Source organism: Odontomachus brunneus, unplaced genomic scaffold, assembly GCF_010583005.1.
Source record: "Odontomachus brunneus isolate Ranch 3 - 2012 unplaced genomic scaffold, Obru_v1 Obru_scaffold_301, whole genome shotgun sequence".
In the NCBI taxonomy this organism is placed as follows: Eukaryota; Metazoa; Arthropoda; class Insecta; order Hymenoptera; family Formicidae; genus Odontomachus; species Odontomachus brunneus.
In genome coordinates this window covers 199,787-217,226 of record NW_022639751.1, presented here as the reverse complement: position 1 = coordinate 217,226, position 17,440 = coordinate 199,787, and the positions used below count along the sequence as shown (strand labels likewise).

The 17,440-nt window shown below is 41.1% G+C and overlaps 1 protein-coding gene across 4 annotated transcripts in view; it reads left to right on the top strand.

The window, feature by feature from the left end:
- Positions 1–4,725: 4,725 nt before the first annotated feature.
- LOC116853290 overlaps positions 4,726–17,440 on the top strand; it is a 46,942-nt gene continuing 34,227 nt past the window's right edge. The window contains exons 1-7 of one of the 4 annotated variants that reach the window (XM_032834295.1): positions 4,726–5,557; positions 15,574–15,684; positions 15,757–15,980; positions 16,130–16,272; positions 16,347–16,477; positions 16,564–16,949; positions 17,062–17,376. In XM_032834295.1, coding sequence (XP_032690186.1) covers positions 15,622–15,684; positions 15,757–15,980; positions 16,130–16,272; positions 16,347–16,477; positions 16,564–16,949; positions 17,062–17,376 — 1,262 coding nt within the window. In that variant the 5' untranslated portion in view covers positions 4,726–5,557; positions 15,574–15,621. Of the gene's footprint in view, positions 5,558–13,740; positions 13,804–13,937; positions 14,262–15,573; positions 15,685–15,756; positions 15,981–16,129; positions 16,273–16,346; positions 16,478–16,563; positions 16,950–17,061; positions 17,377–17,440 lie in introns of those variants that run through there. The other 3 variants (XM_032834299.1, XM_032834297.1, XM_032834296.1) reach the window with 3 other exon arrangements.

The window sequence follows — 17,440 nt, the reverse complement described above, 5'->3', positions numbered from 1 at the left end:
AAATTTTGATTCTAATTTTGATTTTAATTTTGATTAAAATTTCGATTCATTAACTCTTGAAAATTCTATAGAGCTTGAACGATTAATTGAGAATCTTCAAATATAATGCTATACAACATTCAGAAAAGTATGATCTTATTCTTAGCGGATATCCTAATAGCCTCAAAAGGATTCCTCTAAAATGAAAAAATAAAATATTCTAACATTCAAAAGATGGACTCTAGATGCAAAGTGCTATTTCCTGTAATCCCATATTTTAAGCGAAAATTCTTACTGAAAAAGTAAGAATCCCTCTTCTATAGTGAAATAAACTATTAATAAGAAATCTACTAGATATTGTACTAACTTTTTTCTCTCTCTTCTAAATTAAACTAAACTTCTCTATTAAATTAAACTAAAAAGAAACTTTATTAAACTAAAAAGTATATGTTTACTTGAAGCAGACTATCTTCTTACTAGAAGAAATTCCTACCAAAAACAAGATTTGTATTGTATAAGATACAAAATTCCTCTGAATTTATTATGTGTAGAATAAATTCTTTCCGATTTTAAAAGAATCTTCTTGAGAAGCCACACATGTAAGAGAATATCCTTTGAAAATAGCATATGTTTTTGAATGGAGCTATTACACACAAAAAATACATACCGCATTCAAGTAAACCTTACTTGTTTCAAATATTTCATAAGTTCATATATCCGTAAATCTATTATATAAGCTCATTATAAATATCAAATTTCAAAATATTATCCAAGTTGTAATAAGTTTAGTTTGAATCCAGTTAATCTTGATAAGTATATCTTAAGACTATTATCAAGAAAATATCGTTTGTTAAACATAACTGCACCTTGAAAGAAGGAAAGCGACTTGAGTAATTGTATCTTTTCTTAGCAGCAGAATGACACTTTTCCGCGTTTTATCTAGAAACGATTTCTCACCACCGTGTTCTCCACATCGAATTTTACAGAGATATTATTCCAGAATAATTCAGTATTCAATTATCACAATAACTACCCGTGTTTAATTTTAATTTTTAATTTCAATGAGCAAAATGTTAAGTTATGCAACTCGCTTAACCACAGGTAGAGCATATGCAGAGGGATAAGCAAATAATACATAATCCAATAACGATTAATGAGTAAATAGAATTAATGGCTGAATAAAACAATAAATTCATCCGAACATCCCGAACTCGGCGCGCTTCAAACAACCGGTGCCACGAAATCGCGTCCTCCTCTCGTGCAATGCATAGGTACATATATCTATGCGGCTTCGCGCCAGCGAATTTTGTTTACGCGCCGTCGTATTTCCTTCCTCAATTGCGCTCGTAATCGACCAAGCGCGAAGGATCGATGCTCGCTCTCGTGTCCCGCGCTATTGATCTACGCTTCCCGATAAAATTCGCATTCGCATCGCCCACGCTCTCTCCCTCTCTCTTTCCCCCTCTCCTTCTCCCTCTCTCTCTCTCTCTCTCTCTCCGCGTTACGGCGCACACGAAACTTTTAAATCACGCGCGGTATTAACGAATATCCATAAATTCGCATATCGCGAGACGTTTGGACGTCTAATGCGCGCCCGATGATATTCGTATCGGAGATCCTTGCCGTTCGATTTCCCTCCTCTTGGAGCCGCTGCGTCGTTCCCGCGGTGTCGCCGTGAGAAACTCTCCCGTCTCGCGTGGACGAGTCGTCGAGAGGCACGTCGGCGTGTGGTGACAGATTGGCAGAGATTAGTTGAGATCAAGATCCGAAGAAGAACGGTGATCATGCACATTATAATGTACCAAACATGTCGCAACGTCGGCCGCGTGTACGTGCGTGTACTCGCACGCATGTCGCGGTACACGACCGCACATCTGACGCCACTGCGGAAGCACGTGAGAAATCGGTTAATGAGATACCATTCACCGCCGCGACTGTTCGTCTTATCCGGCTAATGTTCTCGGCCGCGTGCGAACACGTGCATGGAGGAATCTAGGTTCGCCTTGGGCGGTGATCACGATCAAATGATTCGCGTCGGCGTTAATGCCACGTAAAAGAGCGCGATGCAGGAACACATAGCGCAGCCACGAGTCTGGATCGATCCACGATCATTTGCATCAAACGTTTGCATCACGACGATCACGTCGGCTTGCGAAACGACATTTTCTGCGATTCCCGTCGCGCAAAATTACCTGAGATTCAAAATTGGCGCGTGATCACGACGTGACAGAGGAAACACGATCGGATACACGGATCTTGCGGCGAATTCATGTGACGCGGCTCGTTCCATTCTTCCGCTACGCGGCGTCGACGGGATCGCTGAACCTTCAATAATGCGCAAAGTAATTATTTATTCATGTATAGTCGCGGTGCGGTGCCGGACGGCATCGTAAATATTGCATCTCCTCGCGGCGACTATTACAGCGCAATAAATGGCATGTCCCGATCATTCGATAAATTATGTTTGCGATGTTCCCTAACAGTGTCATAATTAGCGTCATGCCAATTTGCACGTAAACAATTATTACGGCAGCGCGCAACGGACAGTCGCGAGGATGCCCGCCGCGTCGGAGCGTTGCCGCGGGTCGGTGCAAATATCGCAACGCTGTGACCGGTGCATATAATGCAAAGGGCATATTTAGCCGCGACTCTTGTTTTCTACGGAGCCCGATGTGCAGTCCGATGGCGTTCGCCGCCTCTCGCCAGACGGGTTTTCGTTTGTTTCACTCCTTTTTCAAATGCCACGTACGCCGTCCCTATTTTTAGGCCCGCCGTCCGATGTGCTCCAAAACCAGGTACGGGGGCCCTTTCCTCCCCCCTTCCTGCCCCCTCACCCACGCACCCTCTTTTATCATTGGACTCGGCGCTGTATCTATTCCTCGCGCTCTGCTCTAGCATTCTCGGCTCTCTGAAGGTTTGTGGAACGCTCTGCTACTTCAGATCGCGTTTGCTTTTACGGGAGGCGAAATGGTTTTGTAATTGCTTTCCCCCCAAGGTAGCGATTCATGTATATTCAAAAAGCGAGTTTTTTTCATTAAAGATACCTGTGAAACGTGTCCAACCTATGCCATCAATATTTAATAGTTTAGCAAGTTCTTTTTTATTTTTGATAGAACGCGGGCGGCAGAGTTTGAATATGCCATATTTGACATTTTAAAAATCTTGCGTGCTTAATTTTCTAACTCTTGTCAGAAAATACTCGAAATAACCAATTTTGCCAACTTATCCCTGTCTCTTCTACTCGGAGCTTGAAGGAGTTCCTTGCTTATTATCGGATTTTCCTATCGAAAGCATCGTTCTTTGTATACGCACAAGCGAATGCGTAACAGAACTGCGGGCATCCCGGTAACAAGCATCCCGTCGGAGATAGTATAATATTATGTGAATAAACATGTGAAACGGTTGTTCTTGAGATCGTGATAAAAACAAGAAGAGGGAGGAGTTTTTATCAATGTCGGTGAGGTCTACTGATACATTGACTCGGCCACACGTACCATATTTGAGTTCGTTTTGGCACATTGTTGAGGGGAGGGGGAAGGGGGGAAGAAAACTAATGTCCTCCGGCTATAACATAAAACAGAATATTAACGCACAGTGCACATATTAGCGTAAGTTGTATGATACTTGTATTTTACTCTTGGAGGTTTTGTTCTCAGGAGAACGTTAATGAGCTTAAAGTATTATGTAATAACCGCACGTGGAACGATTGTTCCTGAGATCGTGATAAAAGCAAGAAGAGAGGAGAGAGAGAAAGAGATAAAGATAGAGTTAGATAGATAGATAAAGAGAAAGAGAGAGAGAGAGAGAGCCGTATCGCGTTACAGTCGCGCGATTTACTGCGTAATCGCAAAAAAATCTAGATGAGTGCATTTGTTTGGCGCGTGTCCGATAAAAAATACCTCCGGGATATTTCATCGCTTCATTATTGACGCGCGATGTTTTACACGTCACGTAACTTTTCCCGAACGCTCGTGCGTATCGTGTTACAGTGAAAATCACGCGTATCGCCATAGGTCACTGCAATTTGCGGGATCCCGACGATCCTGCCGAAAGACGCATCGCCTCGACGATGGAAATTTCACCCAACAATGGAACCGTTTAACGTTTCATTTCATTACATCTCTCGCGTGACGCTTCATGGCCGCGCTTTAACATGGCGTCGATAAATCATATCGCGCGAGGCGATGGATTTTAAATGCTAAATCATCACGAATGAAAAGCGGCCTGTCAATGGAAATCGCTTTCGTTGTCGCAGCGTTTGCGGGTGAGGTCAACCGACCGACCCCGCTCGCGCTATTTATTCGTGATTGTTTGGTAAGTAGATCAAACCGCCGTTTCTCGATGACACGTGAGTCTTCCCGTGAAACCAGATAGTCGTCCGACTCATTTGGTAAGTTCGACAAGGCGAATCGTGCCGCTCCGGCCGCAGTCGAGAATTTAAGATCACGTTCGCTATAAGTTCTTTGTTTTATTGCGCTCACGGCACTCCGATCTATTTATAGTTTAAACGAGATAAATTGATACCGCGGTGCAGAGAACGCTTGGGCAGTGCGCGCGGCTCGATCGGAATTCGCCGGCCCTTATCTCGCGTTAATTTCTGCCCGATTTTCCGCGCAAGTCCGTGTGCGCGCCGAAAATCCCGCTGATCTTCGCTTCTCTCTCCCTAACCTCGAGGATAATCGCGTTGTTGTCGCGAGATCAGCGCGAAATTTTCGCACAACTGTTGGAAGCATTCGCCTGGCTTTTCTCCGCCAACATCGGGTGATACCATCAGTCAGCGATTAACGCGACCATTAAAGTTAAAGGGAATCCCTGTCTTTCGAAACCTCCACGACATTTCGCGCGGCGCGGCGCGATCGATCGATCGATCGACCGGTTTCCGGGTCGAGATATGATTAGTGAGTGCGCGCGCTCAGCCGATTACGCGCTCGTATACATTGGCTATGCATCGCCGCAGCCACGCACACTACAGACGGGATAGTGTGTAGCACCTCGAAGGTCCACGTGGTCATGGATCACAGTGGTGGCAACAGTCGTGCCCCGGCCGTCGTTCAAGTGTGCAAGAACGCCGGCCTCCGTCATCTCCGCCGTTCGTTGTCGAGAGAGAAGAGCAGTTGCGAAAGAAACACGAAACAAGAAGACGTAGAGAAGGAGAAAGAGGAGGAGGAAGAACAGGAGTAAGAAGAGGAAGAGAAGGAGGAGGAGGAAGCTGAAGAAGAAGAAGAGAGCAAGTCGGGACAAGCTCGCTTTCGTTTACGTTTCGCGCGCTGACCGCAACCGGCGATTCCACGCTCAAGTAGAACCGCGTGCATGTCCTGATCGCGTCTTCGCCACGGCTTCGTTCTCAGGTGTGCTCTGCGGAGTACGCGATGTGCACTGAGAAGGTCCGCGAGGATCGCGGAATCGATCGCTGATCGTTGTGCGACTCTTAACGCTGCTTTCTGTGACGCACAAATTGCGACGTTGCGTGCGCTCCACGCGTCTCGATAAGAACAGGCCGACGCGCTTACTCAGCTTCGCACACATACGGACTATATTCGGAGCAACGAGGAAGAGTGTATCAGTTGTATCGGGTTCCGTGAGTATGATCAATTTGTAAGCCCTTATTGATCGCGCTTGTCGCGAGATAAATCGAGCGATTGATAGCGGAAATCAAGATCATTTTTCAATATTTGTATATGCAATCGTTATCTCTTACGATACGCAATTTTTCATCGGACTTAGTCAACATTTACTGACTATATACAATATTGCCTTTTTCCTTTTAGATAAACGATAATAATTTTGCGAACGCTAAATAGCGATCTCGAAGCTGAGACGATTTATATATAGACCAAGACTCAATTTCTTGTTGTTATCTCATGTTGCTTCAATTCATTCATTCATTAAATAGAATAAGAGGATCCTTTTTTTTCATTTATTGATAGTCAATTTTCATTCTAATTTCTAATCAACACGCACTGATCTCTCATTTCAAGCTCAACTTTACTCTAGAGTTTTGGGATGCGATCCATTAGACGCTGCAAATGCTTTAAAGCGCTTAAAGAAACGTCATAATTGGTCCATGCTTCAAAGCATTTGAAGCGTCTAATGAATTGCACTCTTAATTCTGATGTCAACGTCACGCATCATTGTCATACTTGACAACAATTATGTTCTTTCTTTGTTTTGCTCAGTCTGTTTTCCACAGTTATGTGAAAACAAATACCTAAAATGCAATCTGTGGGGATAATTTTTCACAATAAACTGTCAAATATATCAAAACAAATTTTTATTTTGATTTAAAATAATTTTCCTTTTTTTTTCATTTGCTGTTTGAAAGAGTATTTCGATATACAAAGTTAACAGCTAATAGAATCGTTTCGGAAGAGCGAAATATGGTTGAACGTCGCATCTTCATGACCTCACATCTCCCAAGGCGAAGCGGGAAAGTGTTACTTATCTATCATACAGGTAAATCGTTGCGTCCTTGAGGAACCCTCCGATTCAGTCTCGCAGATATATGCAGCTGCAGTTGTCGTTCCTAACGATTCTCTCTCTCTCTCTCTCTCTTTAAATATACTTTGGGGAAAACCTGACTTACACGTTACATCATTTTATCATTGCACGCGTCTTTGCCCATCGCAAAGCTGTAAGACAAGCCACTCCTTTCGTGGAGCAGATCGAAACTATTGAACTCCAGCTTTAATCGAAGACTCTTTCTCGCCCTAACGACAAGCGTGAGCAGCCAGAATGAGTCACAAAGGGCGCGACTGATAAATTTCACGAAGGGTCGTTACGCATTGGAGGTTTCTCTCATAATATCTCCGTCCAGACTCGGTCCAGCGGTTGAGATACGATTGAGAAACTTGCTCGACCAGCTGCCGAAGCTGCCGGTGTAATCTCGCGCCGAGATTTCTGAGAAAAACAAGAAGATGCGCTCCTCCGTAGTTATTTGGCGCGGTCACCGCGTGGCCCTGAACTTCCCACCCGGTAAGACTTTCGCCATTCACGCGACGTATACGGTGCAATAGAACTTGACTCATGCTTGAGTTCCTACCTGTCAGGTGTGTGCGCGTATGTGTAGACGCGTGTGAAGCGCACATGACTGTATCGCGACGAAACTCCTGGAGTACCCATTCATTTTTATACGTCAGATCGCATCTGTCTACACCAAGTTTTCATCTAGTTTTTAGACGGACTAAAGTTGTTATACGCGTCTGTATCTCGTTCTTTAATCCTTGCACCAACCTGCTCATGAGAAATTCTTCTCGAGTGTTTATCATGTTTCGTAGTGTTTATCATTATACATTCTTCGATTGCACGCACCCGTTGACTTTATCAAGACGTTCGTTTTCTTCGTGCTCTCGAGAGGTAAATCTCAAGTTGCTAAAAGAAACAGAACACAGAGTCTTTTTATCGCATCGGTCTTTTTATTGCATATTGTCAGATTTTTATGACGATTGCCCGCGCCGAAGGATCATCAATTATACACCTCTGAAGGACCTTACTTATATCACTTCTCCTTGATGCGACCAATTCTCACTTCATTTACAATCTTACAATCCTCGACTTGTTAATGCTGCTCTTTGCATTCTTTCGTCACAGAAGTGAGCATAAAAAGAATATTATTTTATGCAGATCGTATTAAAACTGTTGAATCTTTAGCAGCAATTGTATAATTCATTATATACATAACTTCTCATACAAATCGCGCATCTTTATAGATATTGTTTGTTAGAAATTATATAACTGTAAACTTGCTACGCAAGCATACATTTTTATAATTTTATGAAGATGTAAAATTCATCAAGAGCAGTTCGAATAATAAATAAGTATCAAATAATAAGCGGTATCGAATAATAAATAAATTTTGAATGCACTCTCGCGACCTGACATAATGTACATAATTTTAGCATTGTCGAAACTTGTGCAAAAAATCACGGTTAAAATTGCTCCGTTCTCATTGTTACGATTAATCGCATAAATTCACGTTTGCATAATTCTTCCTGCCGTATTATATGCAATTCGTATGCACTTGCATGATCACATAATTTCGCACGAGTTCCCTCAAAATATCTCCTACCGAGAAGTTCTTTTTTTAATATTCATCAAAAAATAAAATCTAGGTTGTTAATTAATTGCCTCAGCATCGTTAGAAAAAAAAAACAATTTAGCATGCTTAGTCATATTTTTCTCGCGTTATACGATGCCGGCGGTCTTGAACTCTGAACTTTAGATTCGAAACTGATATATCTACAGCAGAAGTTGAGTACACATATACCTGACATATACCTGACATGTTTGGACAATTTAATGGTCCAGCAAGGTGAAAGCTGAAACGACCTTTCTCGAATCACTTCGTCATCTCAAATTAACATTTCTGTCGCGCTTGATTCTTGTTTTTCTTATATTTCTCTTGTTTATGAAGTATACGAGCTGTTTTATTTCTTCTTCTTTCATAAAGTATGTAGTCTATTTTGTTATCTTAGAAGTGTGTACATTTCTTCGTGTACATTTCTTTGAGTACATTTTTTCTAGCAGTGAATTGGTATTACGTTTATGTACTGATTCAACGTTTATATAACTTTGTCGCAATATAGTCAATCACTCGTCGACACATCGTCGTAGCTTATGAAACATCCATAGATTTTCTCGCGTGGCGTTTCGTAACTGTGTCGCGACGGCGGTCACTGCCATGTATAATAATTACGTGCCAACGACACCGGTATATTTGGACACTGGCCGCCGTGCTTCACATATTGATAAACGGGTCGCGGATTTTCACCTGGAAAGCGTGAGAAGAAGCGACTAACGACGCGCCGCGAGTCTGACGAAGCTCATTGTCGCGATTCCGTTCGTTTTCGTTTAATTTTACGAGGAAATTATCTCTAAATTAATCGTAATTACGGGCGCGCACGTGCACGTGTCGCTATAGCTCTCGCACGAACTCATTAGTGCAATAAATTATCCTCACTATTTGTTGCTCGCTTAATTTCATAAATTTTGCGATTGTTACGTAGCACAATAAACGACGCATGCAAAAGAGAACGGCAGCGAAATTATTCTTTGTCGAGATGATGTTGGCGCGTTAATAAAAAAAAAGAAAAGAAGAAAACAATCGCTTGAAACAGTATTCTCATTTGAGTCATCGTTTTATACGTGATGTTAAGGATTTTTTTGGTAAAAAAATTACAAAACATACAACTCTGAAGTTTTGCAGAAATATTTATCTCTACTTTGATTATATATAGTGATTTCTATAAAGATCATTATCTTTATCATTATCTAGTAATAATAAACTTATAAATAATGTGCAGCGTTTGAAAGGAGGTTTTGCTTGCATCGATTACCACGATTTCGGACGTTGTTAATTTCCAAAACTAAAATGACAAAGAAATTATTAAACTATAAACTTGTAGCTACCGTCCCTGACCACGACTGAAAAAAGTATCAATTTTTTTTACAAAACAAACAGAAACAATATTTTTCTCTTAAACAAATTTTTTAGTTTTTCCTAGTTTTGGTAGTTCTTAAATTTAAATATTAAGGATATCAACTTCATTGTAGTGAGAACGATATCAGGACATCTATTTGCTATGTTTGTAAAAGTAGAAGTCGATCAAATATCTTTGACTTGAGATGTCGTGGCAATCAATTCGCGAAACCTCGTTTCGAGAAAAAACTGTTTGAAGTTTTCAATATACTTTTAATAGGAATAAGAGCCTTTGCAGCAGGTACCTTTAATCTGCTAAGTATAAGTTTACAATGCTAAGTATCTTCCTCTTCCACATGGAGCCTATACAAAGCCGATTTTTCTACTTTACAAAATCTCCTAGCCTCTTTTATTTATAAGTCCAAACTCATGAATTTAGACTTTCGTTATTATTTGGAATATATACTTCGAGAAACATATTTCTAGTAATTTATTTAACTTTAAATCGTCATATATAGATCAAACAGACTTCCGAAACTTTATCGGTTAAAAGCTCATATGACTTATTTGATTATCAAATTGACACTCGCTAGATTTTTAGCTATATCTTCGTTATTTCGCTCGACCTATGGTATCTTAGAAATCCTTGAGATATATATGTCTCTGTCTTATGCTTTCAAAATATACAATAAAAACAATCGTTTTTTTTACTCTTCAAACTGAGAATACTTCCTGGGAAGGACTCTATCTTGTTCGATCTCAGACGATCTACAGCGAGCTTGTGGGAGAGATGGCAACGCATTGACTGTCTGTCCCATGCCAGGGTCAACATTTATTTATAGACCGAATTTATACTCGAATATGTGTAAGGAGCAGACGATGTCAGGTCCACGTCAGGACGTGAACACGGCGATTGTTACGTGCGTTGAGGCAGTACGCAGCCGCAGCCGCGACTCGCATAACTGCACACGGATCCAGTGAAAGTGCACATTGTTCGTAGAGTGTTAATAAACGAAACTCTCTGGGCGCGCAGACTGGAATGCCGACTTTTTTGTTCGACTTTCCGCATAACCAGAAGCCTGGTCCCGGCGGCGACGAACAACAATAACCGGCTCGTAATTCATGGTCACCGAATAAAATCCGGAGAACGCTCCATCTCTGACAGTTATCGCGACGATCGCGCGGGCTGTGACCATGCAAATTAATACCTATTCACGATCGTCCAGGAACCCCCTAATCGCCGAAGAATGGTGAAATCTGCAGTAGTTCGCATTGTGATTCGTGAGCAGACTGTTAGTTGCTTTTTTTTTTTTTAAAGAAGAGGACATCGGCTGGTCGATGAAGCACGATTTTCACGTGTTGCAACGCCTAGGGGGATTATTACAAATAATAATGATAGTATTACATGTAATAATAGTATTATAAATAATAATAGTAATAATAGTATGATTGTGCAAGTACGTCGGAGATTATTTAAATAAATTCTCGTGGCGGTGATACCTTTTCGGGTAAACTTTGATGAGCTCGAGATCGACTTTGAAAGTTTTAATGGGATCGACTACAATTGGTCACACTTTTACGAACTTTCACGTACTATCCCTCGTTCTTTGCATAGACTCCCTTTTGAACACACCACAGGACACGTTTACGAGAAGTGAACCGATCCGCGAGAGAACCACGCAATTTCCGAAACGACTGAGAAGAATCCCTCGGTTATCGGAACAAAAGCACGTTTGCTGCTCGATGATCGTTAGGTAAACGGATCGAACAGTTACCTCTGAAAATTACGTCTCATCATTTGTCATTTTAACAGACATATGATCTGTTCTTTGCAACTGAATTGACTGCACTGGCTTGCATTGGCTCTTTTTGTCTTTCTTTTTTACAAGTCACAGTTATACTTGTTGGTTTTTAAGTTCCGAAAGTGTACTTTCGAAGAAAGTGTTCACCTACGAAGAAGAAGAGACCTACACATCGTCTGAGACACAAATCATATTAGTTCTCGTTTATTTAGGTCAGGTCGTTTATTTAGTCATGTCTCCATTACAGAAGTGTCGTTTAGAGCAGCATGTTGAAAGTGACAAATCATTTGTGTTCCCGCTACAAGATCACATGCTGTCCCGTATCAAGAAACTATCTGTTGCTGGTGTCGGTATTTTGTTGAATTTTAGGCGAAACCTTTTCTCTCGTTGCAGCGTCGTCGCCGCACTATTTTGATCTAATTGATCATGTATGCGTCGAGCTTGCTCGACCATTGAATCACGCCACGAAGTGGTTTCTCGCGAAATGTGGTTTTTCCACGTTTGCGTTTCATTAGCAGTAAAATATTATCATTGTCCGTACACGCGCAGGAGAACGAAGGGGGAAAGGAGTTTCGCGTCGCGAAGCAAGTATTCAGGACGACGCGAGCGTTTGTATTTCGGTGTACCAATCGCGTTACGTTCACGTGGAGATCTTCTGTAAGTACAGTCGGGTTGTCTACGATTATGCTAATGACAGACTCCCCGTTACCGAGGATTTCCAAATCAATAATTACTACGGATCTTTGTTATCTCATGAGACACATGTAATTACATATGAGCGAGCAATTGTCATGTTTTCTTCTAGAAATCAAGGTAGTCGATTATGAATGCTGATTAATTTGGAGGTCAAACACGCAGAAGGTACCGACGAAGATGTCTCTAATGAAACGACGAAGTCGAATTGAGTTCCCGCTAGTAGCAGTGACCTTGCGATTGTATGAACAACTTTATAACCTTCGTTTGATGTCAAGCTGCCTTAATTATATGTTCAGTGAGCTTACATCGTTAGCAGTAATGAGAGATTCCTATTTGTAATAATTAATATTTATTAGTCAGTTTCTTATATTTCTAAAATCTATTACACTAGATTATTAATCTAATTTGAATTGTTGATTTCGGGGTGATTAGTAATAAAATTAATTGCGCGGCGCTTTTTTTTCTAATAACGAGCTATGATTCACACGTATATATTCCGGTTTCTTTGTCGTAATATTTTTGTATTTATAATTTGCCCGGTAGAGAAGAATATACGCAAGAATATGCGCAAGATATTCGTTCCTGACGCGCGCTTTATCCTTGCATGGGAATCGCGCCGCCCGGTTCACTGCTCCATATCTTCGTAATGCATCCTGTCGCTGCAGCACGCGACAGGACATTTACGCATTTCCGGCTGCAGCTGCATCGACGGACACGCAAATTAGTCACGCTGTTCGCTGCTGAGGTTTGTTCTGGATCGCGCGGCACGAATGTTTTACTTTTGATATCGATCGACGAGTAATCCCTCCCGGTATAAATCTATCTACACCGGATATTATTTGTCTTCGATATTCGCGCGCGCGCGCGTGCGAATTTACACCTCGCGTCCGTGCGAACTCTTTCGAGGCAACGCGATCGATATACTGCGGGCAAAACGAAATAACACAGTCTCGAATTTCCGCTGCATATTACACGCGTCGGCAGTGGCAGTTTACGAGGAATTATCAATGATCTTGAATACCGTTTTGTAGCTGTAATTTATAGACCGCGGGGTCTGCAAATTGCAATGTGGAGTCTTCTGGCTTTTGGTCCTCGGTGCGTGTGCACTAAGTGAAAATGAAAATTTCAGTAGAGAGAGAGAGAGAGAGAGAGTGCGCGTGCATCGAAAACTAAACAGTTTTAAAATTTAGCGGCCATAGATCTACATATAATTTATGTAGATTCGAATTTTATCCCAAACGTTGCCGCAATCGCGCTAAACATTCTCATTTTGCTTAATAAAATGCCAATCTATGTCAATCTATGCCAACCTATGCTAATCTATGCCAATCTTATATATATTTTTAACACCTATTCTTACCGACAATATAAAGCGATTTGCATAAATTCCTTTGATAAATATCCGGATATCAAGGATAATAAAAATTAGCTGATATCAAGAACGAGATTTTAGAATCATTTTCTTTCATAAAATGACCCATACACGTGCGTGACATCTTTATTTTTGTTAATGTGTAAAACTTTTTTGCGGATTTTTTCTTATTATATCTCTGTCACGAGTCTCCAGTAAAGTATCCCCCTTCCACAGTCCCTTCTCGTATCTGTTCCGAGTAATATTAAACATACCGGCTCTGTTTACCAGCACAGTATCGTCTCGCATCCTTTAGGAAGAATTCGTGTGTCAGCATAGCATTGTGTGATACAACATCATGCTCGATATCTAAACAGTGTTAGGAAGAGACGCTGGCTTTCCGCAAGCATCCTCAACGCTAAGTCCAGCACTGAGAAATGAAGATTCACACAGTTAGCCATTCTTGAGTAGTATGTGAAAATACACATAATTTGAGACAAATTGAAATAGCGTAAGATACATTGAAGGAAGGTACATTGGAGAAAGGTACATTGGAAAAGGTATACGAGATATTCTCATTGAATTCCCAAGATCTGACACGTCACAATTGCCGCGTCCTATTTCGAAATCATCGCCAGCTATCGTTCGCTTTCATTAATATTCCTCGTCTTTGCTCGTAGAGCAAACCTTAGAGTCATTTATAGCGCAATGCATTAGGCTCAGGAGTGAATTACTAATGAAAGTGTATTCGCCGGTATGTACCGCTCACGCGTAATTGTACCCGCCTGATATTACGGAATAAGACGCGAGCGCTAGAACGGTGAGAAATTTTCAGCTGTTTCTTCATGCCGCGATACAATTTTCTGATAGGCCACCACTCACCGGCAGCATTTTTCCGAGTGCACTCAGTTCAAGTGGATTCCACACATTTCGAGTACTCTAGACGGAAAAGTATATGGCCGCACGCGAGCTCACAAAACTTTCCATTGTACCTCGCAGAAATGCTCGGAGGTTTTCGGTACAGTTTTACGTTTTTTTATTCCTTTTTTCTCTCCCTCAGGCAGAATCTCGGCTTGTAAGGGTCCGCGATGCGTGTTTGCACGTTTAGTATGTGTTGTCAGATGCTCTTTTGTGACGTAACGTTAGAGAAATCGAGTAAAATTTCATATGTTAAAGAGAAGTCCGACTCCTCTTTAACAAACTAAAACACGACTATAAAGTCTACAATTACTTTTATGGGCAGAGACGCGTGAGTCCACAAAACATCACCGACATTAGTGTGTTATTATACCGTAATTTATGCAAATCGAGCTTTATATTGTCGGCAATAGTAGGCTGTTGAAAAGATTAAAAATATATATGAAACTAGCGCAGGAATTTTATTCTGCGATAGTGTTAGTCCAAGTGTGTTATTTTTGAACACATAAACGTGTGTTTAAAAATAATTTGGCTGAAGCTCTTTTTACACGTTTCTTACGATTTTAAATCACATCATTTAGTTTAACTTTTAAATCAGAAAGCCTAAATATAGGCACGAGCCGTAATCAAAACTTCGTATGTGATATATTTATAATACAACTTAAGTAAGATACAAGTTTAGATGACATTCGTCGGGAATTCGGACATTTCAAACTTCGATGGTCTAAAGGTTAAGAGATGCGCGAATTGCAATTTAATAGATATGAAATACATAAAAAAGGTGCAGCCAAAATAACACATATAGATTTGCAATACATATCTGTTCTTAAATATATTCCAAGACGTCTACGATTCGATCGATTTTAATCCTCCGATATTTCCTGTTACATAACACATTTTTTGAATCTTAATGTCTTACTTTGAATCTTAATGTCTTACTTAATGTTAATTAAAGCACACACGTATGCACACGCAATAAGTGCACCTATCGGCATCGAAATGTCGCAGTGACAACGTCAGCAGGACGATCGCTAACTCAAATACTGATTTAAATAAAGCAGCGTCTGTATCTCTAAATTCGATTAAACAAAGTCACAGGATGTAAAGAAAAAATTAAAAATACATTAAGTAACAACTATATTTGTCACTCCACAACAATGCTTAAGAATTGCTTACTGTTTTTTCTACAAGAAGAAAACAGCGAGTTACGTTAATCTGTAATCTATTGGATATCCTCTGGATATTCAGTCTATAACATGAATTATAATTATTTATCTCTTATAATTAATTATCTCTTTTATAATTATTTATTTTTTATAATTAATTATCGCTCTCTAATTCAAGTTCTCATAATACATATTTCTGTAGAGAAACATTTAAATAACAAAATTACGCGAACATTTGTTGAACAGAAACCCAGGAGATTTCGCAGTGTCGTGTAATTCACTATTTTCGTGAACATGTGGGTGGATCAGCTTGGGCTTCTTCTTTGGAAGAATTATATTGTGCGGAAGCGACAGCCGGTGAGTCGACGTAACGTAACTTGACAAGGCATCTGTTTCAATAGATTACCGTAAACCAATATTTCATCTTAGGGGATTCTGGCCTTGGTTTTTCTCTGGCCAGTAGCGGTCTTCATGCTTCTCTACACACTACGCGATAATGTCGATCCGGAGTATAATCCAACGTGTCAGTTTCCCGCAAGGTCGATGCCGCAAGATGGACTTTTGCCTTTCGTGCAGAGTTACATATGTAGCTTCGGTAATCTTTGCGATCCGCTGTCGGAGTACGAGGAAGTGCCTGCATACAGGAACGCCACGTGAGTCTCGCGACGGCCAGATTACCTGGTCGTTGTTTTGCTATCTATTTGCGTCTCTCATTACGACAAATTACCGCGTTAATCGCGAGACCACTAGACTCGCCGCCGATATCGTGATTCATCATCTTGTTTTCTCTTGGAAACAACAGTTTAGGCCCTTTAGTGTTGGAACTGCAGCCGATGCTTAATAACATGACAATCATTTCCGCCGTGGAGACGTTGCCGCAAAGTATTCAGCTGTTGAAGTCGATGGCGCAGATTCTCACCAAGCCGGAAATCAAGGCGTTTTTCGGTGAGAGTGTATGCAACAAAATATACATGATGATGTTATTATATCAAGGTCTCTAATTGAATATAATGATATAGACAGGGGAATCCTTTTGGGCGACCTGTTCAATAATCACGAGCAAATTAAGGATTTATTGAAATCTCAAATGCCGGAAGCGAGAGAGGGATTGGTTGATGGTTTGTTCGAGTCATCTGTAAAATTATTATACGTCAGTATTACCTTCGTCGTCACGCGTCCGTTTTGTGGTATTGCGAAGAAGACAGAATGGCTCATTTACATCGATTCCTTTTACAGTTGATCCAAACGTTCGGCTCGTCTAACATTGACACCGTCGTCTGCTCGGCGGAGAGCTTGAAGAAATATTTGATCGTACCTAAAGAAGAGGATTATGTGGAAATTTCGAATGTCCTGTGCAATATTGATGCGAAGGCGATTCCCGATATTCTGGAGAATCTCTCGAAGCATCTAGACTTCACCGGTTTGTTGGCGATGGTGGACCGTGTGATGGCGAAATTTCGCCATTACAATTTCTTTCAGGACCTGAAGCGGACGTCGGAAATCATCTTGGATCTGAAGACGACCAAGAAGTACGCACCCGACTATCTGAGGCTGCGCAAGTGGTTACCAAGCATGATCTTGGTAATGGAAAATGTTACCTTCAAGGAAATCGACCTCGACTTGTAAGTCAGACGCGCTTCTTCCCCGTTTCGCGACTTTCCCGCCTCGCAATTCGATTTCACGAATTTTCGAGACAGTTTTCGAAGAAAAGTGAATGCGGCATTTTAATTTCAGCATTAACAAAGCCCTAGTTATTTTGGATCCGCTGTTTGTGCAAGAACGAGAATGGCCCGTTGCCCGAGGTGGGCTTTTAAAATTAAACAGACTCCTGAAAATACTGAAGGAAGTTCTAAAGCACGGGAAACTTAATTCCACGGATGATTTCTTCAGCGTGATGGATCGTTTGGCAGGAAGGATATCGGCTTTCTCCTCGAATGCGGATAATTACGAGAATATCACGAAGATATTGGATCTATCCTTCATGATCTTGCAGGACGGCATCAAACTCACCAACAGGCTGTTGGATCGTCACGTCAATGACTTCGAGTTGTAAGTGTCTCTCTTTCGTATGAGATCAGCGACGATACTTAATCGCGTGTAATATTGTGCAATG